Below are 27,514 nucleotides of genomic sequence, written 5' to 3' on the forward strand. Positions count from 1 at the left end.
TTGCTGATCTCAGACTAATCAATAACATTCCAGATGCAGGAACAATAACAAGTAATTAAACGATTGTCCTATTTATGCCCCAGGAGAAAATTCATCCATCTTTCCATCTGCCCCATATGCTGCTTTGCAGTCTCTGGCGTCGTACCTTGGCCTCATTGTTAGCCGAGAGGATTTTGGCCCCACATTCGACAGAGGCGTAGTTATTCTTGAAATTCTTTTGGACCTTTTTGACTGGATGAGGGCTGCCATTTGATGAAGTGTGCAGAGACTGACCTGAAAAGCAACAAAACAGGTTACATATAGATCATCTGTCAAAGGTTTTACATCGTGGGGATTAGGTTGGCTTAGTATGCAAAGTGCAGGTGGGCATGTTTACCTTGCAATTATAGAACTGAAAACAAAGGAACGACTTATCATAATGTATGCATGCATTCATATCTATAACAGATAACCTGTGTGAATGACAAAATTGTTAGATTTTAACTACCAATAGCTGCTGTCATGATCTTACGTGACAACCTTTAGAGAAAAAAGCTATTCATTAACATTGTGCTGATTACAGCTTGCACAAACAACATGAAAAAGCAACCTAAACATGTTTTTGAAGCTGTGGAGCTCACTGGCCAAAAGCAGAGATGATAATTTAGTTTTCTAAATTTGATTTAACAAATTTGTTTTTCGAGAACATTATCCACTTTATTTTTCCCACAAGAGTGGGCGCTGACATTTGTAAATTTTATGGGTCTGGCATGTGGTCTCATCCACGTCCAGCTATTTTTAACTTTGCTCATTTTGTTGCTTGATATTGCAAATCGGTTTGTCTTACCATATTATCTTAATTATGAACGCACTGGTTTGTAGTGCAAACAGTTTTACCGTTTACAGCACACTGTTATTCTTCTCGTTATTTCCCTATAGTGGATAGGCCAAGATTTCAGTTATTTGATACTGTGATTCAAGCAGGCCACTTAGGCCTCGTTTAAATCCAAATTCTACTCAACTGTTTTCAACATAATAATAATGTTTTTTTTGTGCAGAAGAGACTGCTTTAAAAAACATCAAAATCTTACTGTTCAAAAACTTTTGACAGGTAGTATTTTAGTATTTGTATTTTAGATGCCATGACATGACATCACAATTTCTTTAAAGGGGTCATCGGAAGCCCATTTTCCACAAGTTCATATGATTCTTTAGGGTCTTAATGAAAAGTCTCTAATATACTTTGGTTAAAAATTAGTGGTGGGCCGTTAACGTGCTGCGTTAACGTGAGACTCTTATCGGGCGATAAAAAAAAATATCGCCGTTAATCTATTCTCAAAGTTGGGTTGGGAGCTGGGTCTATACTACGCAAGCTATGATGACTTTCACCTTGATATTTTAACGCCGATGTATAACTAGCCGAATTGCACTGTAGGGGGCGAGAACGAGTCTTCGAACCTGTGTGTATGCCTACTGTGAAATTACCACATCAAACGAGACGTGCTAACATGGATGCAGCTATGAAGCCGCCGGGTTTGCTTCAGGGCAGGGACTTTGCTAGACCCTTTTTACTGGGGCACGTGCAACTGAATTGACGCTTCTAAACTGACGCTTCTAAAAGCAGCGCAGTTTAACCGAAGACTATGCACGCAGATATCCATGCCCGTGCGCGTCTGTGTATTTAACTGCAACGCGCAAGTCGCGCAGCCTTTTACGCAGAAGTACATGCAGTGTAGGAATAGTTGGTTACACAAGTTTGTATAGTTAATAGTGTTGTAAATGCAATTGTCAAGCAGTTAGTGATGCATTTTGGAAACAGGAGATGAGCCCCTGGTCTAATGCGCCACTTGGCTTGAGAAACCCGTTCTCAAAGACTTTTTTTTTTGTCATTATTTGGGTAGCACACATATTCTGAATGCCTTCGGCAGAATTCAAATTAGCCATTTTAATCTTGATTAATCTAGATTAATTCCAAGATTACAGTGAGATTAATCTAGATTAAAAAAATTAATATATGCCCACCACTATTAAAAATTCTCAATAGTAGTGTAAAAAACCACCCTTTTACCATGTCAAAATCAGCTCTGCAAAATATCAGCTCATTTTATCGCATGGGCCCTTTAAATGCAAATGAGCTCTGCTCGCCCCGTCCCTCTCTGCTGAGGGATTACGAGCTGTAATGTTTACTTTAGCCGCGTTTAGCTGCATTTAGCTGCGTTTATCTGTGAAACTTGCCAACAAGCACATTATTAAGAAATTCCATTTGCAAAGATGAATAAAACCCCCTTATACTCACTTCTGCTGTGGGTGAAGCTGCATCACGATTGATTTACACAAACATAGACTCATATGTAGATCGGGATTGATGCTTTCCTTTTAAAAACTAAAGTAACATTGTCCTCTGCCTCTTAAACAGCTTAGATGTCGGGAGTAAATTACGACTGCTATGTTCATTATTACATCCAACAACAGAACACCTCAATCACTCAATTAGAGTCTTCCCCTGCACCTGAGTCGACACAATGGTAATCGTATTCGGACTGTTTCAGCTCGGTGAGGGCGGGTCTAAGGTAAGGCGCTCATGTCAATCAACTGTGTTTCGTCTCAACGACAAGAAGCTGAGAATGATCCGATTTTAAAAAGGGGATATTACTTTTAAATATTAAAAAATACCACTGGGTGGATTTTTATCATTGTAGGTTGGTTGTGTACACCAGTGTTTTTCAACCACTGTGCCGCGGTACACTAGTGTGCCGTGAGAGATCGTCAGGTGTGCCGTGGGATATTATTCAATTTCACCTAATTGGTCTATTTAATACAGCAGTTAAATAAACAAGAAGTTATTATTAAGTGACTTACATTGACTGACTACAACACTATGCCTGATTTTGCTCCATTTCCTCGTCAAAAGTAGTCTGAAACAAGTCACAACTGCGCGCATCTCCATTCAAACACAGTGGTGTTTCGTTTATGAATGAAACGTGCGTTTTTAAACGAATCTAGTGAAATGATTCAATTTCCCATTCATAAAGACAGACACACTTGCTTTATTCCCGATTGAACCATCCGTTCAAACGAATCAAATGAACGATATGATTCAGTAATTAAATCAGTGTCTTGCCGCCACCTGCTGGCAGATCTGTTCAGTTATTTAAATTTCTGTAGTCATAATTTTATATTAAAAACATGAATCTCAACATGAATTTATGATTTTGATTGCATTCATTTCACCTCTGGGCCTCATTAAACATATGAAAGGATAAAAACAAAGGTAAAAAACAAAATTCCCTTGTAAATCACTTTGAGGAGTCAAATAGCACCTCATAATAGGAAGGCACTTTTTTTTTTTTTTTTATCAGAGTTTTGATTATTGGTTAGAATGTCCTCCTAAAATTTTGACTGTGCTCCTATTTTTTTTTTTTTTAAGTTAGGAGCACAAGTGCTCCTAGCAAGAAAAGTAAGTATAGAGCCCTCAGCCATTTTTTTATTTATATTGTCAGACAGCTAAAACATTTTACAAAATGTGTTAAATCAGCTGCACAAAGGGATTGGCCTGCTGAAAAGATTTGTCTATTCTTATTTTTGTTGAATGATAAATATACTTAAAAATCATATTACAGTTCTTTTTTTAAGAATTGTATATATTCTATTAATATTAATTATATTGTATTCTATTGATGTTGATTTTACTAGTAATATTCTAATCTGTATTCTAACTCAATTGATCATTGTTTGGAAAGTATGTGTCTTGTTCTGACAATAAACCATAAATAATAATTAACTATCTGGTTTTTCTTTCATTCAGGAGTAAAAATCTGTCTTTAATATTGATAGATATAAAGATTTGACATTTATCGTGATAATTATCGATATCGACTGATATGAAAAAAATTATCGTGATAATTTTTTTTTGCCATATCGTCCAGCCCTAATAGGCTACAGAGTTGCATTTTTTTACAGTTTCGATTGTTGGTGTGCCTTGTGATTTTTTTTCAATTAAAAATGTACCTTGGCTCAAAAAAGGTTGAAAAACACTGGTGTACACAAACTGCCAACACACATTAATGTTCAAACAACATGGAAAAGTTAGTTTTGCATCCAATGACCCCTTTAAGGGTTTGAAACCACTTTTACATACACTAGTTCATTTTAGATGGTCTTACAGTGCAACATTTAAACGTTCAAATACTAATATTGCATAAAATTTGGAGTGCACAATATGAGTTTATCAGAATAACTGCACTTTCACACAAGGTTTATTTTACTTCATCTAGTTCCCTGTTTTATTATAACTTTATATTTCTGTGGAGATTTCTAAAGTCTAACATACAGATTTGTCTATCTTTTATCAAATAATGAGCACTTTTTTTGTGGAGTAGAGATAGCAAATGAACATGACCAAATTGTATGTTTGTTCTCTTTGAGAGCTCTCTAGTTTTCTTGTGTGTACTGCACTGCTAATTAATGATGATAAGGGTCCATTAACATACTGTTAATAGCTGTTAATTAGTTGACTTTGCAATTTGAATGCGAACACACACAGCTGTGGAAAAACCCTGATGCTCTAAAGCAAGAATTAAATTGTTCAGCTGCCCTAGAGCATGAGCTTAGAGTTTAGTTACTTTTGTTGCAGTGTACTGAAGCAGTCCATTACAGCAGCCTACACGCATACAAACTGGGTTACGCAACGCTCACTGTGCTCGCTACCGAACTGACGTAAGCAAGCATCAAAAACTATTATTGCAGGAGCAAGAAGAAGCAGAAATTCAAGAGATATAAAAAGAAAGAGACAGCTCTGTGAAATCAAGCAGAAGTTTGTCCTAAAGGAAGTTCGTGTGAGTGTGTACTAATGCAGAAGCAGCGTGGGGGCAGCCTGGCATGCGATGATTCACTGATGAACACGCGTACACGTGACCCAATGCAATCTCTTACTTTTCTTCTCCTCTACTTCCATCACTTTTTTCTTCCACTCATCAAAAGTGGGGATGTCCTCTTTACTGGGAACGGGAGGGTCTGTCGCTCCCTCATGGTCCATCACCTTAAAAAAAAAAAAAAAAAAAAAAAGCATGAGATTTATATTACTGTGAACCTAATATAAACTAATCTTCATTTTCTGAAGACAAATGAAGATATTTTTGATGAAATCCAAGAGCTTTCTTCTGGTCCTTGCACGCTCAAGGTCCGAAGATAAAAAAGTAATATTCACTAAATTTTTATTTTTGCGTAAACTACCCTTTTAACATAAGAGAGCCTTCTTTCAAAAACATATATTTACATTATAATGCATATACAGACACACTACATATAAAATCTACATGATAATTATACACCTTTGGTTTATATATTATATGCAAATGGGTGGTCTTCATTCTGTCTCCCCATCACTTTCCCTTTTTCTTGTCTCCCTGATCCCTTTCTCTCTGTCCATCAGTGCTTAAACAGCAGCGCTGAGTGAGCATTTGGTTGATTAAACATTTACAAGGCTGTCCTGTGGAAAACAAACATGCTGATGTAACCCTCTCTTCTTCCTTTCCTCCACTCTTATGCTTTCTCTTCCAATTTCATCTTCTCCATTTAGGGTGTATGTGTCAGAGCAGCTTTACGAGAGAGGAGGGGATGTTTTAGCTCTGCAGATCTTTCACAGCAGGGTGTGAACAGGCTCAGCGGTAATCGAATACAAACCCTTTCACTCTCTACATAATAGGAGGGAAAAGGTAGGAAAGGAACACTATGGGGTGAAACATGTAGCGAGTATTGTCATCATGCTCTTTTAGGTGGTGAAAGCTAAGGAAAAACAAAACTAGAAATAGGTATCATAGCTTGATATGGTTTTGAGCTCCATACCTGAAACCTACTCAATTATGTCATTATAAAAAAAAGACAACTCTGAACGGATGATCTGTGATGGCATTATGAAGTGACAAACAATTACTTACAATTCCCGTTTTGTTTTTTTGAAAAGCATTTTTTTTTTTTAGCAAAGATGCATTAAACTGACTACTCAGTTGATCAAATTACTGTTATATTACTGTGCAGGCTTGGTGAACTTAAAGCGATAGTTCACCCAAAAATGAAAACTCTGTCATTAATTACTCACCCAAACTCGTAAGACCGTTTTGTGTTTTTCATCTTCAAAACACAAAATAAGATTGATGTTTGACCAAATCCAAGAGCTTTCTGACCCTGCATAGACAGCAAGGCAACTGACATGTTCAAGGCCACCATGACATGTAGTAAGGACATCATTAAAATAGTCCATGTCAAACAGGCCCACTGAGTTTATTTTTTGAGATACGCAAATTTCCTTATAGACACTTGTGGCACTTTGGACCAAGACCATGCACAACGATTTTCATGTTGACAGGACATATTGTTGTGTAGGTATAGTCATTTTTAGATTTTTTCCCTCTTATAGTCACCAAGCTCCGCGATTTTTGTCCTGTGACCACAGATTGAGCTCTCAGGTGTTTGGAGCTTGGTAAAGATATCTCACTCCGTTCAGGAGTTATAGGCATTTGACTAAAAGTGGCCCTGCACCATTTAAACGTTTTGGCAGTCGAAAGTTAGACTTCTCTAACTCTCTCCAGAGAGTCTCTCTGCACTGGTTTGGTTCCGATTGGGCAAAAAACCTAGGACTAGTTCACAAAAGTAGGTTTTGCAAAAAAATCCAAAACACCCAAAAATTTGGGGTTTTGTCCAGTGTGCGCCAAAGACATAAGACAATTGAGTCTGCAACTGACGGTTTAGGAGTTATGAGCGATTTCGTACTTTTGAGCACTGAAGCACCCCCGTTAGGCCAATTGGAGTGAGCCTTGGTAACGTTGTTGGCGGTGTGAGTACTACCATCCCTCCAAGTTTCAAATCTCTAGGACTTACGGTTTGGTCAATTTTACATGGAGATCACTGATCTGTGATCATTCTTCGTGACCATTAACAATTACAATAAGCTTTCAGCGCAACGCGCTTGAACCCCTAACAACTTTATTTAACAATTTCTTCTCTTCCATGTCAGCCTCCGATGCATGTTCTCATATTTTCATAACATTACGGTTGAACCACTAATGTCACATGGAGTATTTTATTGATGTTCTTACTACCTTTCTGGGCCTTGAATGTCCAGTTGCATTGCTGTCTATGCACAGTCAGAAAGCTCTTAGATTTCATCAAAAATATCTTAATTTGTGTTCTAAAGATTTGGAACGACATGAGGGTGAGTAATTAATGACAGAATGTTCATTGTTGGGTGAATCTTATCGACTCAAAACCTTTCTAATATATTAAGATTGTATATTATATATTCATCTATGTATTTGTCCATTTGAAAAGTGAAAAGTGATTTATTTACTTTTTAGCGCCTACAGTGTTGTATATGCTCCTGCAACAGAAATTCTATTATACAGTGACAACAAACAAACAGCAATAAATGAAAACATTTCACTTTTTATTGAACATTTTGTCTATTATAATAATTTTACTGCCTCCGTTTTCTAAAAGCATTATGCTATTAGTCATATGTATTAAAGCGATTTTATCATGTTTAATGGGGTTTAAGTAACACAAAGCCTCTTGTGGGTATTTGCTTTATCTCTCACTTTTGGAATTAATTATCCATGTTAGATTAGTCTGACAAATAGAGTGTGTGTACCTGCTGGGTTTTTGTAGGTGGAGGGATACTGGCTGTCTGCCCCAGCTCTGTGAGGTCCAGCTCACTCGGGAGCAGAGTGGCAGTCGGGTCAGCACTGGTCTCTGTACTCTGTACTCCCAATGTGGCAGACTGGTTCTCTGCTTGCTGTTCTGCATGTTCCTCCAGAACACTATTAAAAGTAAGAAAACAGAGGAGAGAGAGGGTGGGAAAAGAGAGACCTTAGTAGATTGCATATTAAAAAACTAAAATAAAGTACCATAAGTGACGAGCAAAACAAGCATTTAAATGGTGCATCATGGCTTTGGGAAAGAAAATTAAATATTAAACCAAAATGCCAAAAATGAAATGATGAAATGAGAAACAAAAAAGAGAGCAAGGCCAGAAGTCGTGGCTTGATGTGTCTGAAGCAGCTCCGTTACTTGGTTAACCATCGGTTACCAAGTCACCTGATGTAACGCGAATACTGGAGTTACCGAAATGTTACCATGTAACCTGCCGTTTACCTGTTGCTCGGTCGGTACTCACCTGGTGAGTGTGGTGCCAAGGGACTGGCTGAAGGGGGGCACAGAGCCCACCTCACACTGACTGGCACTAGAGTTCTCTACAGGGGCATCAGGACGCGGGACGTCTAGTCCACTGAAGGAAAGAAATCATATGGCGTTTACCAAAAGAAAGGAAAAACAGAGAGGAATGGGAGAGGAATACTAAAGGAGAGATGGAGGGGGATAGAAAGGATAAAAAAAAAGAGAAAGAAATCTGGCTCCAGGTATGGACTGAACATTTGTTCAGGGTTCTGTAGAAGGTTCCTATAAGTACTAGTTCATGACATAAGGCCTATCTAGCCTATCGCAAAGCGATGGTGTCTTTTTTGGTCCTTCTTGAAACGTAAAGATTCATGCTCCAAGTCCGGTAAAAACAAGTCATTGTGGACTAGTAAAGAAGGAGAGATCCACTGACACAGTTGAATAAAACCGTCTGAAGAAGGTGGGACCAAGTCCATGAAGTGATGACTGTATGCTTGACTGATTCAGTTCAAAAGTTTGGATGTAGATATAACTCAATAAGAAAAGAAAATCAAATGAACAAATGAAACAAAAGATGAAATGAATGATAAAACAAACTATCAAATTCAAATGTGTGTCTGTGCTTGTACTCACCTGGAGGGGCTCTCGGAGGAGGTGACTGAGGTAGGTGAGGCTGACTCTGGGCTCTTCTGGAGTTCAGCAGGAGGTGCAGAGGGATCTTCTGTGTGCGAGTCAGTCTGTGAAGGGGTTAAAGCAGCGGAGGCGTGGGTAGCCTGGTCCTCTGTGGCAGTGGCCTGTGGAGTTTCAGGGTCTGGCTGGGTCTGGGAGAGTGGTAATGCTGTTTGGGGCTGTGTAAGTGTTGGTGGTTGAGCTGAATATTGTTGGTCTGATTGTTGGGTGCTCTGGGGTTCTAGTTGCTGCTCCTGCTGCTGTTGCTGTTGCTGTTGTTGTTGTTGTTCTAGCTCAGGGAGAGCAGACTCGAGATGAATCTGCGGCTCCTCCAACACTTCTTCCAAATTCACAGTCTACAATGACAGAAACAGAGATAAAGAGATTAAGAGGTTTGTTATTAAAAAACATCTTGACTTTGATTTGGTTGATGACATGAGCTGGAAGATCGCAGCAACAGAGTCTGATTTTGGCAGTAAATTATATTTATTTTCTCCATAAGACAGTTGATTTTTAACTTAAAAACAGTTAAAGAAAGACCCACTGTAAGCTACAAGGTTGTTAATCGACAATATGCTTTTGCTGATGCCATCAGCCCATATTTTTTCAACTTATTTTTTTAAATAATCATGTTTGAAGAGATAGTTTTTCCAAAAATGAAAATTCTGCCATTAATTACTTACTCTCATGTTGTTCCAAACCCGTAAGACCTTTGTTTATCTTCGGAAAACAAATTATGAAGATGAGTTCTGAAGATGAACGAAGGTCTTACGGGTTTTAAACGACATGAAGGTGAGTAATTATTGACAGAGGTTATGGTGAAATATTACATTTTACCATGATTTGCAAAAAAATCTCCCTAAATCAGAGAATTGTTTTAAGCAAACAGCACCAAAATACCGTAAATCCCCTAATACAGGCCCGGGCCTTTATTTTACTCACGCTCTGGGTTCATAATTTCCCGCTCCACTCCTCGCTCACTGATATCAGAAACACCGCTCCGCGTCAAAAAAAAAAAATGTTTGAAATACAAAGGTCCTGTTCATAACACATATTAAAATAAAAAATACTAAAATAAAATAACAGGAGAGTTTGGAACACTAGTGTGCAAACTTTATTCCTACCACATACAAAGCTAATAACATTGTCAGCATTAAAAGAGTATAACTGCTTTATGCCGTGCAAAGTTTGTAATGAAAATAAAAATACATTTTCGTCAGTTATTTTACCTATGAATCCCTGCATTTCTTACAGATGTCTGTTTATTCGAAATCAGATACCATTAGATTTGTTTTAATGCATTATTGACAGAGCGATTGCATGTGAATATGTGTTGTACCTGTTTAAATCATGCTTTCACCTGAAAATATTCATTATCTAGGAACAAACTAATGCCTTGTGAACTATAACTTACCGCTCATCCATTGCCGTCATCATAGCCTTTACATTCTTTATGATTTGAGTGATCCATCTCTATCAAGCTATCTAAACATGTTTAACATATGAATTCTTGCTTAATATGCAGTTATATTGCGGACCGTTGGCATGAATTGTACTCATGATGGAGAGGTGGCGGAGCGCTCTTGGAGCGAGTGAAAACCACGATGCTCCGACTTTTCAAAAATCCGCTCCTCCCTCCATTCAAAATTACAGCTCTCCCACTCCGCGCTCCGCTCACATACACTGCTGCGCAGACATACGTTGTTTCTAATAATAGCCCCGGCCGCTATTACAGACCGGCCATTATTTACCTCAGCTGACAGCGAGACCGGCCAATGTTGGAGACCCGGCCGCTAATGGAATACAGGCCAATATTAGAGGATTTACGGTAGCTCTTTAGTACCCACCTACTCCCATGAAGCACTGCGAATGAGTCAGTCTCCCTAAGCTCTCAATCTACTTCAATATTTGTCTATACATGGATATTGCAAACTTTCTATGGAAAATTACTTCTGGAACCTAAAGTAAGTGGGCACCTCTAATGCTCTATACTTTATAATGCTGTTCATAAATAAAACAAAGGTTTATTGCTTTTATACAAAAGGTTTAAAGCAAAAACCAACTCAGCTGAAACAAATATAACATGTTGTGTGTCCTATTCCTTGAGTCAAATGTGTGGGTCACATCCAAGGTTGAGATATGTAACAGAAGAAAACAGATATGATGGGTGGATTACACTGGCACCTGTTTGTGCTTCTCTTCTTGCGGGGCATCTTGTGAGTCCAATGATGTGTCCTTTAGCGCAGCTTTCTCTGTCTCCAGACCCACGTCGTACGATGACTGAGTGTGTGTCGCCCTTTCCTCTTCAACCTTAAAAAAAAAAAAAAAAAAAATATTACTTATGAGCAAAACATAAAGAGCAAAAGGTCAGTTTCTCACTCAAACAATTTGATGCTATTTGTTTAGTCCTTTCTGGAGCTTGACAGCCTCTAGTCACATGCACTTTCTCAGGTGCATTGAGAGCAACGTGATAATTATGCTGAAAATCCGTTTGTACTCCTCAGAGGGGTTTGGAATTATACAAGGTTAAATAAGTGACATGACTGACAAGTGAGTCAACTTTTCTTTCAACAACAGGTAAGTCCACAGAACTGGCTTTGTTTCTATGAGGGTGAAAAAAAAAAAGTTTTTCAAGGGCAAACAGCTATCGTTCAAGTTTGGCAGGAGCAAAGAGAAAACACTTTTGTAACTGCCAGAGGGGAGTAAAAGAAAAAGTGCTTAAGTGCAAAAAGGGTACGTTTACAGATTCATGCTTTAGCTGAACATCGATTGCTTTTGTTACTTTAAAGATAGCACATGCTAAACTGAGATTAATCAATCACTGATTAGAAATTACACACCCCTATACAGCCTTAAAGGAGTAGTTCACTTCCAGAACAGATAATGTACTCAGGCCGTTGTCATCCAAGATGTTTATGTCTTTCTTTCTTCGGTCATAAAGAAATAGTTTTTTGAGGAAAACATTTCAGGAATTATCTCCATATAGTGGACTTTTTAATGCAGCTCCAAAGGGCTCTATAATTATTATCTAGCTAAACGATCGGCCATTTTCTAAATAAATAAATAAATAAATAAATAAATAAATAAATAAATAAATAAATAAATAAATAAATATATATATATATATATATATATATATATATATATATATACACACACACACACACACACACACACTTTTTAAACCTTAAATGCTCATCTTGTCTAGCTCTGCATACACTGTGTATTCGGGGGTATGTCAAACAGTTAGGGTATGTCAAAAAACTCCCATCTCATTTTCTCCTCCAACTTCAAAATTGCCCTACATCGCTGCAGAAGAACCGACCCAGTGTTTACAAATGTGCAAAGGAGGTCAAACGCCCTTTACAAAAAAGGTAAAACAGCAATGTAGGACATTTTTGAAGGGAAGGTGGAGGAGAAAATGAGATTGGAGTTTTTCAACATACCCTAACTGTCTTGAACTGGAATACACAGAGTACGGATACACATGGCAGAGCTAGGCAAGACGAGCATTTACAGTTTAAAAGTATATACAGTCAAGCCCGAAATTATTCATACCCCTGGCAAATTCTGACTTGAAGTTAATTTTAGTCAACCAGCATTTTTTTTGTTTTGATTAGAAATGACACAGACATCTCCCAGAAGATAAGACGATGTACAAAAGGCATCATTGTGGAAAAAATTATTACTCATCTTTTATTTACATTTGAACAAAAAGTGGCATGTCCAAAATTATTCATACCCTTTTCAATAATCAATAGAAAAGCCTTTATTGGCTATTGCAGCAATCAAACGCTTCCTATAATTGCTGTCCAGCTTTTTGCATGTGTCCACTGGTATTTTTGCCCATTCATCTTTAGCGATGAGCTCCAACTCTTTCAGGTTGGAGGGTCTCCTTGCCATCACCCTGATCTTTAGCTCCCTCCACAGATTCTCAATTGGATTTAAGTCAGGACTCTGGCTGGGCCACTGCAAAACGCTAATGTTTTTGTCTGCCAACCATTTCTTCACCACTTTTGCTGTGTGTTTTGGGTCGTTGTCGTGCTGAAATGTCTACTGGTGCCCAAGGACAAGTTTCTCTGCAGACTGCCTGATGTTGTTGTTGAGAATTTTGATGTATTGTTCCCTTTTCATGGTGCCGTTTACCGTGATTAGGTTCCCTGGTCCACCGGCTAAAAAACACCCCCAAAACATTAGGTTTCCACCACCATGTTTTACAAATTCATTTTATGTCCATAAAACAGAAGACCAGAAGTCGTCTTCTTTGTCCAGATGAGCATTTGCAAAAGCCAAGGCTTTTGTGTGCCTTATCTGGAGAAGTGGTGTCCTTCTTGGTCTGCGTCCGTGGAACCCATGGGTGTGCAGTGTCCGTTGGACTGTCTGCGTTGAGATGTTGCCACCAGCAGAGCCCAGATTCATCAGGATGACCTTGGTGGTGATCCTTGGATTCTTTTTTACCTCTCTCACCATCCTCCTGGCCAGCACAGGTGTCACTCTTGGCTTTAGACCACGTCCTCTGAGATTTTTTTTACAGTGCAGAACATCTTGTATTAGCCACTGGAACTTCAAAACATTTAGATATGGTCTTATAGCCCTTTCCTGACTTGTGAGCAGCCACAATGCGCAATCCCCTTATTCCTCGTCCGGGATCGTTTAGAGCCCTTTGAAGCTGCATTGAAACTGCATTTTGGAAATTTAAACTTGCGGGCACCATAGAAGTCCACTATATGGGAATAATTCCTAAAATGTTTTCCTTAAAAAACAATTTATTTAAAACTGAAGGAAGAAAGAAAGACATGAACATCTTGGATGAAAATGGGGTGAGTACATAATTTGTAATTTTTTGCTCTGGAAGTGAACTACTCCTTTAAATCTATAGGTTACGAAAGAGGAGGGGGGTCTTTGTTGGGGCCCCTGCCTGTAAGTACCTTTATAGATTAGCCTGTTGAAAGACAATGTCAACAACAGTCTGCACTCTGAATGAGGAGCTATTGCACAACTTTAGGGGCTATTCAGACCTACACAACAGCCAAACAAACTCTCTTTTCTAAAGGTCAAATGTATATGATTCCCATTTCACAATACAGAGTTACACCCCAATGGTGCAAAAGGACACAAGCTCATTGACCTAATAGGAGATATGTGCAACTGCTAGCAAGTCATTGAGGCATTTAGTTGTTACCTTGTCGTCAGCCCCTGGTTCCTGCGTTGTGTAACTGCTGTCATCCTGTGCAGGGAGTCCTGAGGAGCCAGAGGAGATCTCTTCTGAACAATAAACATGATGACAAGAGTGCCTGCAACACACAGAGACAAACGTAAGATTCCCAAACATGGAAATGACTTGTATATGAGGTACATGTAACAAATATAAGAGAAGTGCATCTCTACCATGTGATATAAAAACTGTCTTAACAGTGTTCTAAAGTGGTAAGAGCTTGTGATGACACTGCACCCACATACACGCTCCATTATAGAAAATGAGAGATGTGCAAGACTGATATGCAAGATTATGTCTTTTCCTGTTTATTCTGTTTACAGTAAATCCTCCAGCATGGTGAAAGTTATGCTGACTAAAGCCAATTACATCAGAGCTCTTGTGGAAATGCTTTCACCTAAACAAAATGGCATGTTCCAATCATTCTCATGGGTTTACAAACTAACAGTCTAATGCTGTACAAGCTCAGTTGAGAAATAGTGTCTGATTGGAAAGGATTCATACCTGTTAAGATTTTAGTCAGGTTAAAAGAGGTGAGGAACTTATGTTTGGATTAGCAATGTGCAAAAACAGTTTTTCAGACTATTCAATGGGTTCAGTGGGGATTTGATTGGTGCAAATTAAATGAATGCTTTTTAAAGAAATGTCAGGATTGCAGATTAATTTTATATATATATTTTTTTTTAATGAATGACATAATAAATAGGCCATAAAAAAACTGTGCAGAGAAGAGGGAACAGAAAATGAAAAGATTCAAACTTGCATGCATGGTCTACATGAGCACTAAGGCTTAATGTGTCAGAGCATGTGCTAACTGCTAAGACTCAGACATGTGAGGGACATCACTCAAGAATTCAATTCAAGTTTAGTTCTACTCCAATGAACACATTTGTGTTTGGCTAACTATTACCTCACTCTTCACTAGGTTGAGAAATTAACTGTATGAATGAAACGGCCAGTTAATCATTACACAGTTTCACAAACACAATTTTAAAAAGCATATACAACTAAAGGCATTTGATTTCTGTGATGCAGAAAACAAAATGTACTGTAACCTTTTTTGAAAAGTCAGAATTTGGCAATTGAACAAACCACGAAAATAAAAGTTTAGTTTAACTTCAAGAAAATACCAGAAAAACATTAGTATTGCATAGTAAAAAATATTCTTGGAGTAATAATAACCGTAGTACAATTAAAAAAAAATATTACAGCAATATAAAACAATTAAAAGATTTTTTCATGTTGTAGTGCCTGGAGCCAATCAGACATGAAATAACTAGTTATATTCCTTAAATGACTTCTCCCCCATGATTAACACCTATGTGCTATGAGCCAGTCCTTTGTTCACTATCCAGCTCATCCCCCCACCATCAAGATAGACTTTCCTTATTCAGACATGCAGTCCCACATACAGTTATATAGAAATGTACACGTATCAATGTGTTACCTTTTCTTATATTGTTGTTTCTGTTATGTATGTCGGCCTCAAACATTAATCCGCAATAGGTGAATTATTGTGCATGCTAAGACTCACGTTTAGAATCACTCAGTCAACCGAGAAGATTCATAGATCATGTTTGGTGTCTATGAGCAGCAGGGGCGTCGTAGTTGGGGGAAAAGGGGGACTAAATTACCAGGGCCCCAAGTGTGGGGAGGGCCCCCGAGGATCAACCCCCCCCCCCGGAACGTAGTACAGCGGGGGCCCCTTAGCTGAGTCAGTGCACAGGGCCCAGAACGACGCAGCGACGCCCCTGATGAGCAGCATTTATTATTCCCTAAATGTTAATGTTTGTGGCATCCTAATAACTCCTTGCTTTATATGTATTATTGAACTTTTGAAAGTTTTGTGGCCAAACAACCAATCAGCTTCCACATGCGAAACAACATTTTGAGAGACAAAGACTTTCAATCTTCCCTCCAAAACTCAGATCAACCGGATTGGACAAGGTCCAACTGTGGGCGTGAACGACCTACAGGTTTATAAACCTTCCCTCATCTCTCTCTCTTGCTCTTGCCTTCGGGACACAAAGACACGTCACCCGCACCCCCCCCCAGATCCATGGGGGGGGGGGGGGGAGACGATGAGGCCTGCAATACTCTCAAGGAACTGGAAAGGACTTTCTGAACTGAACACATACGGAACCAATGCACAACGACAACAAGCTTGCAAGTATCCGTCCTTTCTACAAACGTAGATAGCTGCGTTTAAGGCGTTTTATAAAAGAAACGATTTCAGGTTGTTCAGAACCGTTTCATTCCTGTCCCTTTGCAAACTCACTTTCTGTCTCTCTCTCTCTTACTCTCTCTCTCTCTCTCTCTCTTACTCTCTCTCTCTCATGCGTTCTCTGTCTATTTGTGTTTTATGTACGTTTGTCTATGTGCGATCGTTTGTAAGTAGAATAGTTTAATAAACAACCATATATTCACATATAATGATTCTCTGTGCTGAATGCTTACATTACAAAGTCACTTAAACTGTTTCGATCTCATATTGCTACCTTAAGCCCTATTCTGTTCAATGGTTTTAACTCCGTTCTGGTTAGTAAAATGCGTTGCCGTGACGACGGGCCAACGTCAGAGTAATGGATATCACTGAATAATTTGCTGGACAAAGAAACCAGTCGATATCGTTATTACTGTTACTGATCAGAAACTGGAAATTGCGTATATTTAATGACGATTATTATACACGATTTCCTGTGAGTTAAACTACTTTCCCTGACTGAAATGTATGTTTTAAATAACTCATTTCATCCTATTCATTGGTCGTAAGACCTGGTGGAGTTTGCAGTGTATATGTGATGAGAGAAACAGTCTCATGCATATACACACATATATTGATCATCTTAAATTCTTTGAGCTAACCAAAATTCTCTACAATGTTTTCATTTATACAGTAAACCTCTGTTGTGCAGCACTTTATGTGACAAAAAATAAATCAGCAGTGTTTACTTGAATTTGTTTTATTTTGTTTGATTATATTTTTAAATTATTGATGTTTTATGAATTTGTTTGATTGCTACAGTTTGAAGATACATTTGTATTAAGTCATAAAACACAGAAACCAGAAAAATATTAATACAAGAATTGGATAAAATATTTTTTGGGGGGGAAAAAAACGATTGCACAGAGCCCTATTATTGCTAAAATTGTACTAAATTACTACATTGCTAAAGTTGTATAAATTCAGTTGATTAGATATGATTTTTGTTCACACAAACTTTAAAATATACTTAAACTATCCAAAAATAAAGAAAAAAAATAGAAACCAGAAATTGACAGAAATATATTACTATTGCATAGTAAAATCTATTTTCAGCGTAATAACAACAGCAATACAATTTAAAAAAAATATAGGAGTATAAAACAAGCTAAATATTTTCATTTTTTAATATATACAGTAAACCTCTTGTGCAGCACTTTATCTGACAAAAAATTAAAACAGTGTTTAGTTGGAATAGTTTTATTTTGTTTAATTACATTTTTTTAAATTATTGACGTTTTATGAATTTTTTGATTGCCATAGTTTGATAATACATTTCTATTAAATCATAAAACACAGAAACCAGAAAAATAATAATACAGGAGCTGGGTGGGGGGAAAAAAGTAATTTGGGTGAGATTGCACAGGGCCCTATTATCATTAAAATTGTAATAAAAATATTACATTGATAAAGTTGTATAAATTCAATTGATTAGACATGATTTTGGTTTATTTAAACCCTTACTGAAATTTAATTAAACCTTTAAAAATAAAGGGTGGAAAAAAATAGAAACCACAATTTGATTAAAAATTTATATACAATTTTACAGGGCCTTACATAGCATTTTTGTTCTGTGTTTAGCTTTTGCATTTAGCAAATGGACGAATGGCTTATTCAGCACCAAAAACATGCCATGTTTGGAGATGAATGCAAACTGCACTGACAGCAGTATCTAAAATGAATATTGACTGACACTGATCAATCAATCACATACTGTAAAATCATCTCCTCCTAATCCTACCAGTGTAATTTAACCAGGGCAGATCTACGTGGGAGGTAAAATCATGACAAAAATCTTGTACTATGCATTTGCCCTCCAAAGAAAGCTGTCAGATGACTTGCTGGAGAATGAACAACAGCTGGTGCTTGCCATCATATGCACTCTCTGTCTCACTCTCATTTCAGATGGTAACAGAGTAACCTGAGAGCGTCACCTTGACTAGATTTAGGAGTCAAGAGAACCTGTACACATGCAGGCTCGTGTTAGTACACTGTCAGCACCTCAGCCTGTATGGTCAAACCCTCAATCAACGTCGGACATTAACCACCGTCAACTGATTCCTCTGATGGGACTCTTCTCCTTATTATCAGGCCTCGTAATTAGGTGTTTACTTCAGGAAAGCATGTATGGGCAGGTAAAGACACACCCACTTTAAAACACAATGAAACAGTTTACAAAAAGGAAAGAGAGCCATAAATGACCTATTGTACAAAGATGCTTGTAAGTGACAGATGAAAAGAATTCTATACGTTGCAACTGATGCATACGAGTCTGAGCTAATGATTAATGAGTCAAACCTTGAACATACACAACCCCACAAAGATATATAGCATCCATATAGGTGTCAGTAGTGAGGTATTGAGCAACAATGTATATTTGTCTATGGGTCAAATGACTCAAAACAATAATGTCAAGGACGTCACATTCATATAGGCAAACTAGATAGCTGCCTAGGGCAGACAGAGAGAAAACACCCACATTTACATTGGAATTATCAATTTTAAAGTGTAGGTAAACAGCAGTCAAACATACTGATAATTATCATTTATGTAATTTCTTGGTGAATAAGTTTCACAACATGTCCTCTGAAACATGCTGCAACTTATATTTCAATGTGACTTATATAACGCAGTTAAGTTCAAGCACGCAAAACATATGCAAAGTGTGCACGTTTGGCTTTGTGCTGAATGAGAGCAGTACGTGAGCCCAAGTTTATTTGTATAGCCCATTTCCCATGCATTTTCTTTAGAGCAGCAGTCAAGTATCCCCTGGATGTGCAATAATGGTTGTGTCTGTATAATAAACCAGAGACTCATTTGTGTTAATGGCCAGCTAACTATACATTATCATGTTTGTTACAAGGTCAGTAATTAAATAAATGATTCATTAAGTATTGATTTGAGTTGAAATGTAATTATGTGAGAAGCAGGAGAGTGCAGAGTGATATAGTTGTCCCAGGCAACTCATAAGACAGATTAGTGGTCATTATACAAAAATTTACCAATCAGAATGCAGTACTCCAGAGAAATCCCCCACAGCAAGAACTAAAAGTAAATGCCCACCTGTAGATGACAGTAGCAGAAACATCAGATGTCATCAGCTGCTGTTTTTTGCACTAGCCAATGTTTCACATACAAGCCCAAAGTAGGGGTGTGCAATATCATGATTTTTGATTGCACAATGCGACATACATTCAAATGTTAAAGAGCAGGTCTTGAGGTTTTTCGAAAAATATCTTTTTTGCAGTTTGTAACGTAGCTATCCTTAAATGTAAACAGTCTGCAAAGTTGTTAATCAAAAAAGTTCATTGCTGAAAGATGATGTGAAAATCAGTGGTTAAAAGTTCATTTTTTTTCCACGATACCACAGCAGTACAATTCAAAGCTTTTGTTGTGTGTTCGTTATTTTACCGAAGACTGCTTCTCTAATCTTGGCTTTTATCTTCTTTGGCTTCTAATCTTTTTTATTTGGACTACAAGCATCTCCGAACCACAAACTGCAAGTACGCCTGATACATTGTGTACATTTTCAAGCAAGTGCTTAAAATATCTAGTTTTTTGTACTACACTCTAAAAAGTGCTGGGTTATTTTTGTAAACACATTGCTGGGTTAATTGTGCTGGGTCAAAATTCTGGGTTGTTTGAGGCACTGTAAACACACAGTTGGGTTGATCATGCTGGGTCAAATGGACTATAAGGGGTTCTTTCACTATGAACTCCTGGGTTGGGTTATTTTGACCCAACCGGTTTGTTTATTTTTTTCACTTCATCGAACATTCTGGATTCTTCACTCGTCTCGTCGCCAGGCGGTCACGCACCTCGCAGCAAGCATGATTATATGGTAAATTAATAATATGATTATATAATTATTTACCTTTATTTTTAATAAGTTGTGTTTTAGAGCACACTGATTTCACTGTTTAATGCAATATTTGATATGTCGCTGTGCGGGGTTGGCATTTTATTCCGTGAATGACGAACGTTGTAACTTAAGCAGCCTAGCGATGTACTTTTTTTGCCTCAACAATCGCTTTATTGTTGTATAAAGTGTGTGTGTGTGTGTGTGTGTGTGTGTGTGTGTGTGTGTAGTGTTATTTGTATAAATTACAGTTATACATATGGCCTTTATTTTAACGCCTTATGGAAAGAGTAGGTCAGAAATACGGGGGTAAGTTCCTTTACTGTCTGCATACTGTATGGCTTTGTAATGTTTTGTCCAAATTAGATAATTTCATACAAAAATTGATCTTTTAAGGGCATATTTTTTCAAGTAAATGTCTGCGACGTGCCGAATCCAACGATAGGTCCATATGTTTTATGTTGAGCATTTTCGCGCTTTTTTCCTTGAGGTATCTGCATTAGCTAAAACGCTATGTCCCTTACTTTAATAACGTTAAACCACAATATGACTGGTATGTACTATTGTTTATTACTTAAATGTAATGTTGTCTTAGCTACAGTATGTAAAGTTAGACTTAATCTCTCGTGGTGTATGTGGCCGTTCACATGTCGCGTTTTTTGCGCACTGAAGTTCGTTATTTGTTGGAAGCTCGTTTTTTCCCAGGCGCGGGACATGGTTGCTTAGCAACGGCAGACGCCATGGGACAGCAAGCTGCGTTTTGGAAAGAATGAGAAAGCTACGCGTCTTGCGTTTTCACGCGTTTTTAGGCGCGGCATGTGAACGGCCCCTTACTCTTCCTCTTCCTCTATTTTAGTGAATGCTTGTGTTGCATTACAAACTAGGAGACCAGTATAAACCTTAAACTTATTGAACCACATTTGTTTTCCAGATTTGATCAGATTTCACAAGACTTTAGGAAGCTATATCCAGAGGCAGACTTTTTGAAGACTGGGCTACAGTTGCAGACCTAATTCTTGCCAGTGCTCAGCAAGGGACATTCCTGGGTGACATGAATTAAGGTAAGCTTTTTCTTATAATATGTCAATCTGTAAAAACAATATGCAACTGTATTTGACACACATAAACTGGTAAATACAATGGTACAGTAACACTTAACTAGTTGCTTATTAGCTTGTATATTGGCTGTTAATTAGTACTTATGAAGCACATACTGATGCCTTATTCTGCATGAGCATATTAACCTGCAGTAGTTGAATGAGGGTGGGAATTAATTTGCATTATTTAAAGGAATGAAGAAATCTTCATATGAAAGTGTTTCAGTTTGTTGTTTTGATTATAAAATATGTTTCACAGTTTGCATATTATTCCTATGGTTTAGATGCTAAAGGGGAAAGTGCTTTCAAAGTCCTGCCCACTCTGGATAAAAGGTCTTCAGACACACAACCACGGAATCCCGGAGGCCATTCATTGACGTACAAACTGTAAGTTTTGTTTTACGTTTTCTGCTCTAATAAGGGTGTATATATATATGAACACAGTGGTGGCCAAAATTATTATAACAGTAGTATTTTCACCAGCTAAAAAATGATTTTAAGTCAGTGTTTGTTATCTTTTGCTGTAGTGTGTCAGTAAGAAATATCAGTTTACATTCATTTTGCCTTTAATTAATCCAGTGAGGTTTTTGTTTGCACAACAGCCAATCCTCCACACAGAGATCTGATCTCATCATTATCCAGTCTGTCTGGAATGACATGAAGAAACAGAACAAACTGAGACAGAATCCAGAAGAACTGTGACAACGTCTCCAAGATGCTTCAAGAGACCTACCTGCAAAGCTACCTGAAAAACTATGTGCAAGTGCACCTAGTGTAGGGCAAAAGCTGCTTTAAACGTAAAAGGATGGTCAAACCAAATGTTGATTTAATTTAGTTAATCAAGGTTAATTGATAAAGAACATTTATTTATGACATTATTTGTGACAGCATCATTTTATGACATTTTTAGACAAGTGCTTAAAACTTTTAACAGTACTGTAGCTTTGCAGTTAGGTCTCTTGGAGCATCTTGGAGACGCTGTCACAGTTCTTCTGGATGATGATGAGAACAGATCCTGTGTGGAGCACTGGCTGTTGTGCAAACAAAAATATCACTGGATTATCACAATTAATGGCAAAATGAATGGAAATGTAAACCGATATTTCCTACTGACACACTACAGCAAAAGATATAAATCACTGACGTAAAACCTTATTTAGCTGGTGAAAATACTAGTGTTCTAATAAAAAATTGACCACAACTGTATGAAAAGTTGAGAAGCAAAATGAGCATTTATTTCATGCCTCTGTGTTTATGTTCATAAAATACACTTAACTTAAAATGTTAGTTATGTTGCAAGACTAAATGCCGTATAATTAACAGGTGGGGACCAACATGGTGGATTTGAGCCTTGGGATGAGACAACAACATTTCTAGACCTTCGCCATTGCTCCAGGCCATGCCATTGAAGCGGACTTGTTGCCTGGGAATTTCTCCAGCTTGCAGTATATCATATTGATGGACATAAGTCTTCATGTGTGAAGTTTTTGAGGGCAAATTTTTTTTTTTTTTTTTTTTTATCCACTTGTAACATGTTTTAAATTGTAAGAATTGTCTGGTGGACTCTTTGTTTGGCTTAGTTTTAATGGCACGATGTTTGGAATGGTTCTAATGTGGTAATAATTCATTTTTGAGTGTTCTGCTGCTGCAATGTTGACATAAAGAATAGGAATATATTGTGCCTTGTTTACAGTTTTGTGATTAAAGGAAACTGATCTACTAAAACCGTTATTTGTGTCTGTAGGGGTTGGACAAAATGTGTGACAGCTGCACCTATTTGAAAACTGTATTAAATTGAAAACTCATTAAATTGACATTTACAGATGCATTTTTTGTGTTGTGTAACTGTATTACAGAAAAACAATAATAATTTTACATTCTTTTGTGATTTATATATTATTATTGGTAAATATAAAGGTAGCAAGGCAATTAGACAACAAATAACCTAATATTTAGGTAGTTTTTAACCCAGCAACACAGTTAATCTGACCCACTGGTTGGGTCAAATAAACAACCCAGCATTTTGGGTCAAATGATTTAACCCAGCACTTGGGTCAAAACAACCCAACGCGTGTTCTGTCCCATAGTTACCCAGCAGCTGGGTTATGGTTGGGTTATTTTTTAACCCAGCACTTTTTAGAGTGTAATATGTGATGTATACCGTATGTGATGTATATAGTGCAGCTTTAGGTTTCCAGGTTAACCACAACATTACCGTCTTACTGAAATAGTTCTGATAATTTGCTGTGAACCCACTATTTCCTAAGATTGTGTCGATTAATGCAGACTGTCGCTGTTCTAATTACTTCGTTTAATAATAAAAATATATCTTAGACATTAGGGATGTTAACCGATGACCGTTTGACCGGTGGTTGACCGTATCAACGTTAACCGGTCAAAGTTGTCGGTAGTCGGTTAAAAAAAAAAAGTGCCGGTGCGTCTTTTACGCATTCTGAAGGTGCCTGTTTTATACATTGGTTTTATCATGGTGCAGTCTATTAGGCAACATTCCGCATAAGATGGGCTTAGATTTGGAAATACATTACATCTATGGTAACCAATAAGGTGATGATGATCATCATCTTTCTTTAATATGGTTAGCACTACCTCAACTAAAGCGGCGTCTCTTCGGAGCTGTCATTTTCTTAAATGAGCCGTGGCAATGTTTCAAATGAGCTTCTAACCTAGACAAACGCCTTTATTTTCAAAGCGATCACCTTGTACCCAAACCATTTGAAACTAAGGAGCCATTTGTCCTACGATTACATACAACAAGCTCTTCGGCGCCGCATTTGCAGGACTCATGTTTCGCGCTGTAGGGGATTTTAAAAAAGTGACGTGAGTGGCAGTGTGTGTGTGTGTGTGTGTGCGGGAGGCAGAGCGGCAGAGAGAGGCCGCGATCACACCGAACGCGTTTTTGCAGATGGAGGCGCCTCTTTTGAATGGTTTTCTGTTGGCAGTGAGCGTTCTACGCGCTGCTTATGCGTCCCAGGCGCCTCGCGTTTTCACCGCCTGCTGCGCCTCGCGTTTTTGCAGAAGCGCTCTGAGCGCGTGAAGTTGAAAAAAAAAAATCAACTCTGAGCGGAAAAACGCCCAACGTCATTCGCGTTCTTTTCCAATCGAATGAATGGAGAGGCAGGCCTTCTGTTGTGGTGACGGAATTTTACGGTTGCTTAAAAAGTCCGGAGACTGCAAGAAATAGAGGAGAAACCTTTTGTGTCTACCGTGGGTAACCCGGAGCTGTATTATTTAGGGTTTCTGCTAATATGACAGTTTACTTAACAGCATAAAACTAAGATTTTAGAGCGCTCACGCTATAATCCTTTGATTTGACTGACAGGACAGCTGTTTTGGTCGTTGCTTAGCAACATAAAAAAAACGCAGCACGCTCTTTTATTAAAAGTCACCAAAAAAAGGCAGTGCTGTGCGCCTCGCGTTTTTGGAACTAAAAGACGCGTTCGGTGTGATCGCGGCCAGATGCGACAGAGTTGCGAAATTGCAGGCGCGGCTGGAAATGGCTGTTATTTCAAATAGCGTACCATATTTTAAACTAATCGGTTAACCGGTTTCAACCGGCTAATGAGGCTCGGTGGTCGGTCAAGAAATTTTTTAGTTTTCGCCATCCCTATTAGACATACACTATATTGCCAAGAGTATCGCCTGACCTGCTTTGACTCGCATATTAATTTATGTGACATCCCATTCCTAATCCATAGGGTTCAATATGACGTCGGTCCACCCTTTGCAGCTATAACAGCTTCAACTCTTCTGGGAAGGCTGTCCACAAGGTTTAGGAGTGTTTTTAATGGGAATTTTTGACCATTCTTCCAGAAGCGCATTTGTGAGGTCACACACTGATGTTAGACAAGAAGACCTGGCTCTCGGTCTCCACTCTAATTCATCCCAAAGGTGTTCTATCAGGTTGAGGTCAGGACTCTGTGCAGGCCAGTCAAGTTCATCCACACCAGACTCTGTCATCCATGTACTTATTAGGGATGCAACGATACCATTTTTTCAAAACCGATCCGATACCAAAAATTCTGAGTATCGGCCGATACCGATACCAGGCCGATATCAGTGGGGGTATTTTACCTTCAAAACTAAAGAATGTATACAATTCACTTTGTCATTAAGATTTATTTGTTTTAGGTAAAGCAAGAAATACCAAATCTGCTTGCACATTGTTGGATAAAAAAAGGGTGAAAAAAGAGATACATGCATGAGTGCAATCAAATTCATAAATTCATATTAAGATTAATGTTTTAAAAATAACATTTTGACAACAGAAATATTACAGATATAAATAACTGAACAGATCTGCCAGCAGATGGCGGCAAGACATTGATTTAATTACTGAATCATTTCATATATTTGATTCGTTTGAACGGATGGTTCATTCAGGAATAAAGCAAGTGACTCTCCGTTTGAATGGGAAATTGAATCATTTCACTAGATTTGTTTAAAAACGCACGTTCATTCATAAACGAAACACCGCTGTGCTTGAATGAAGATACGCAGAGGCTCAGTTGTGACTTGTTTCAGATTACTTATGACGAAGAAATATAGCAAAATCAGGCAATAGTGTTATAGTCAGACAATGCAAGTCATTTAATAATAACTTCTTATTTATTTAACTGCTGTATTAAACAATCGCGAAGTCTTTGTGTTCTTTTGCGTGATGCTTCTGAAGACGCTTGATTAAATTTGTGGTGTTGTAATTCGAAACACTACTTCCACCTCTTGAAACTTTGGCTTTGCAAATATTACAATTTGCAGTGCTACTAGCTGCTGTATCAAGAGAAAAATATTTCCAAATCAGGGACATGTTTACCGCGCTGGGGTAGACTTTGCATGTAAAAGTTCCCTTTGAACTCGCCTGTCACACTCACGTCACATGTGGTTTTGTAAGCAGAGCAACGTATTTTAAATGTATTTTATTTTTAAGGCAATGTTTTAAAATAATTGTGTTCTTGTATGAACTATTATAGTTTTTACAGTAGACTATTATTTCTTGCTATTTATTCAATCAAACTCTGGTAACGGTATCGAATTTGGATCGGTCACGCATCACCGATATCCGATCCTTTCAAAAAGCTTGGATCGGCGTCGATACCGATCCAGAGTATCGGATCGATGCAACCCTAGTCCTTATGGACCTTGCTTTGTGCACTGGTGCACAGTCATGTTGGAAGAGGAAGGTGCCAGCTCCAAAATGTTCCCACAAAGTCGGGAGCATGGAATTGCCCAAATGTCTTGGTATGCTGAAGCATTCAGAGTTCCTTTCACTGGAACTAAGGGGCCAAGCCCAGCTCCTGAAAACCAACCCCACACCATAATCCCCCTCCACCAAACTTAACACTTGGCACAATGCAGTCAGACAAGTACCGTTCTCCTGGCAACCGCCAAACCCAGACTCGTCCATCAGATTGCCAGATGGAGAAGCGTGATTCATCACTCCAGAGAATGCGTCTCCACTGCTCTGGAGCCATTGCACTTTGTGATGTATGCTTGGATGCAGCTGCTCGGCCATGGAAACCCATTCCATGAAGCTGTTCTTGAGCTTATCTGAAGACCACATAAAGTTTGGAGGTCTGTAGCATTTGATTCTGCAGAAAGTTGGCTACCTCTTCGCACTATGCGCCTCAGCATCCGCTGACCCCGCTCCATCAGTTTACGTGGAGTTCCACTTCGTGGCTGGGTTGCTGTCATTCCCAAACGCTTCCATGTTCTTATAATACTGTAGAATATTTAGGAGCAAGGAAATTTCATGACTGGACTTGCTGCACAGGTGGCATCCTATCACAGTTCCACGCTGGAATTCACTGAGCTCCTGAGAGCGACCCAATCTTTCACAAATGTTTAAAAACAGTCTGCATGCCTAGGTGCTTGATTTTATACACCTGTGGCCATGGAAGTGATTGGAACACCAGAGCGAATACTTATATTTTGGTTTACAAATTGTGTTTCATCAGCACTCGGCTAACATATCCACCATTATTATTTTGTTATGTGTTTACAGTTTAGCAGCTAAACTTTATCTGTGGGTATGATTTGCTTGCATAAGTCTTAATTTTTTTTTCTATTGTTTTATGTAAAGGTGCATCAGGGTTGGCAAGTTTTCACAACAAAACCCACGCAACTGATACTCAAAAGTAGCCCAAGCACATTTTGGGGGGGGGGGGACCCCTGTTAAAAATCATGTTTCGGGTGTAAACATGCTTTTTGTCTGGGTTCCCCTGGTAAATTTGCATTTCAGTGGCTAA

The 27,514-nt window shown here is 38.3% G+C and overlaps 1 protein-coding gene across 1 annotated transcript in view; it reads right to left on the reverse strand.

Annotated features, from left to right (window-relative positions):
• suco (SUN domain containing ossification factor) overlaps positions 1 to 27,514 on the reverse strand; it is an 85,514-nt gene that overhangs the window by 21,559 nt on the left and 36,441 nt on the right. The window contains exons 2-8 of the mRNA XM_073816688.1: positions 14,000 to 14,111; positions 11,002 to 11,127; positions 8,782 to 9,173; positions 8,150 to 8,260; positions 7,625 to 7,793; positions 4,912 to 5,017; positions 146 to 273 (exon numbers count right to left, since the gene is read on the reverse strand). Of these exons, the coding sequence (XP_073672789.1) occupies positions 146 to 273; positions 4,912 to 5,017; positions 7,625 to 7,793; positions 8,150 to 8,260; positions 8,782 to 9,173; positions 11,002 to 11,127; positions 14,000 to 14,111 (1,144 nt within the window). The remainder of the gene's footprint in view (positions 1 to 145; positions 274 to 4,911; positions 5,018 to 7,624; positions 7,794 to 8,149; positions 8,261 to 8,781; positions 9,174 to 11,001; positions 11,128 to 13,999; positions 14,112 to 27,514) is intronic.

This window comes from Garra rufa, chromosome 13 (assembly GCF_049309525.1).
Source record: "Garra rufa chromosome 13, GarRuf1.0, whole genome shotgun sequence".
Lineage (NCBI taxonomy): Eukaryota > Metazoa > Chordata > Actinopteri > Cypriniformes > Cyprinidae > Garra > Garra rufa.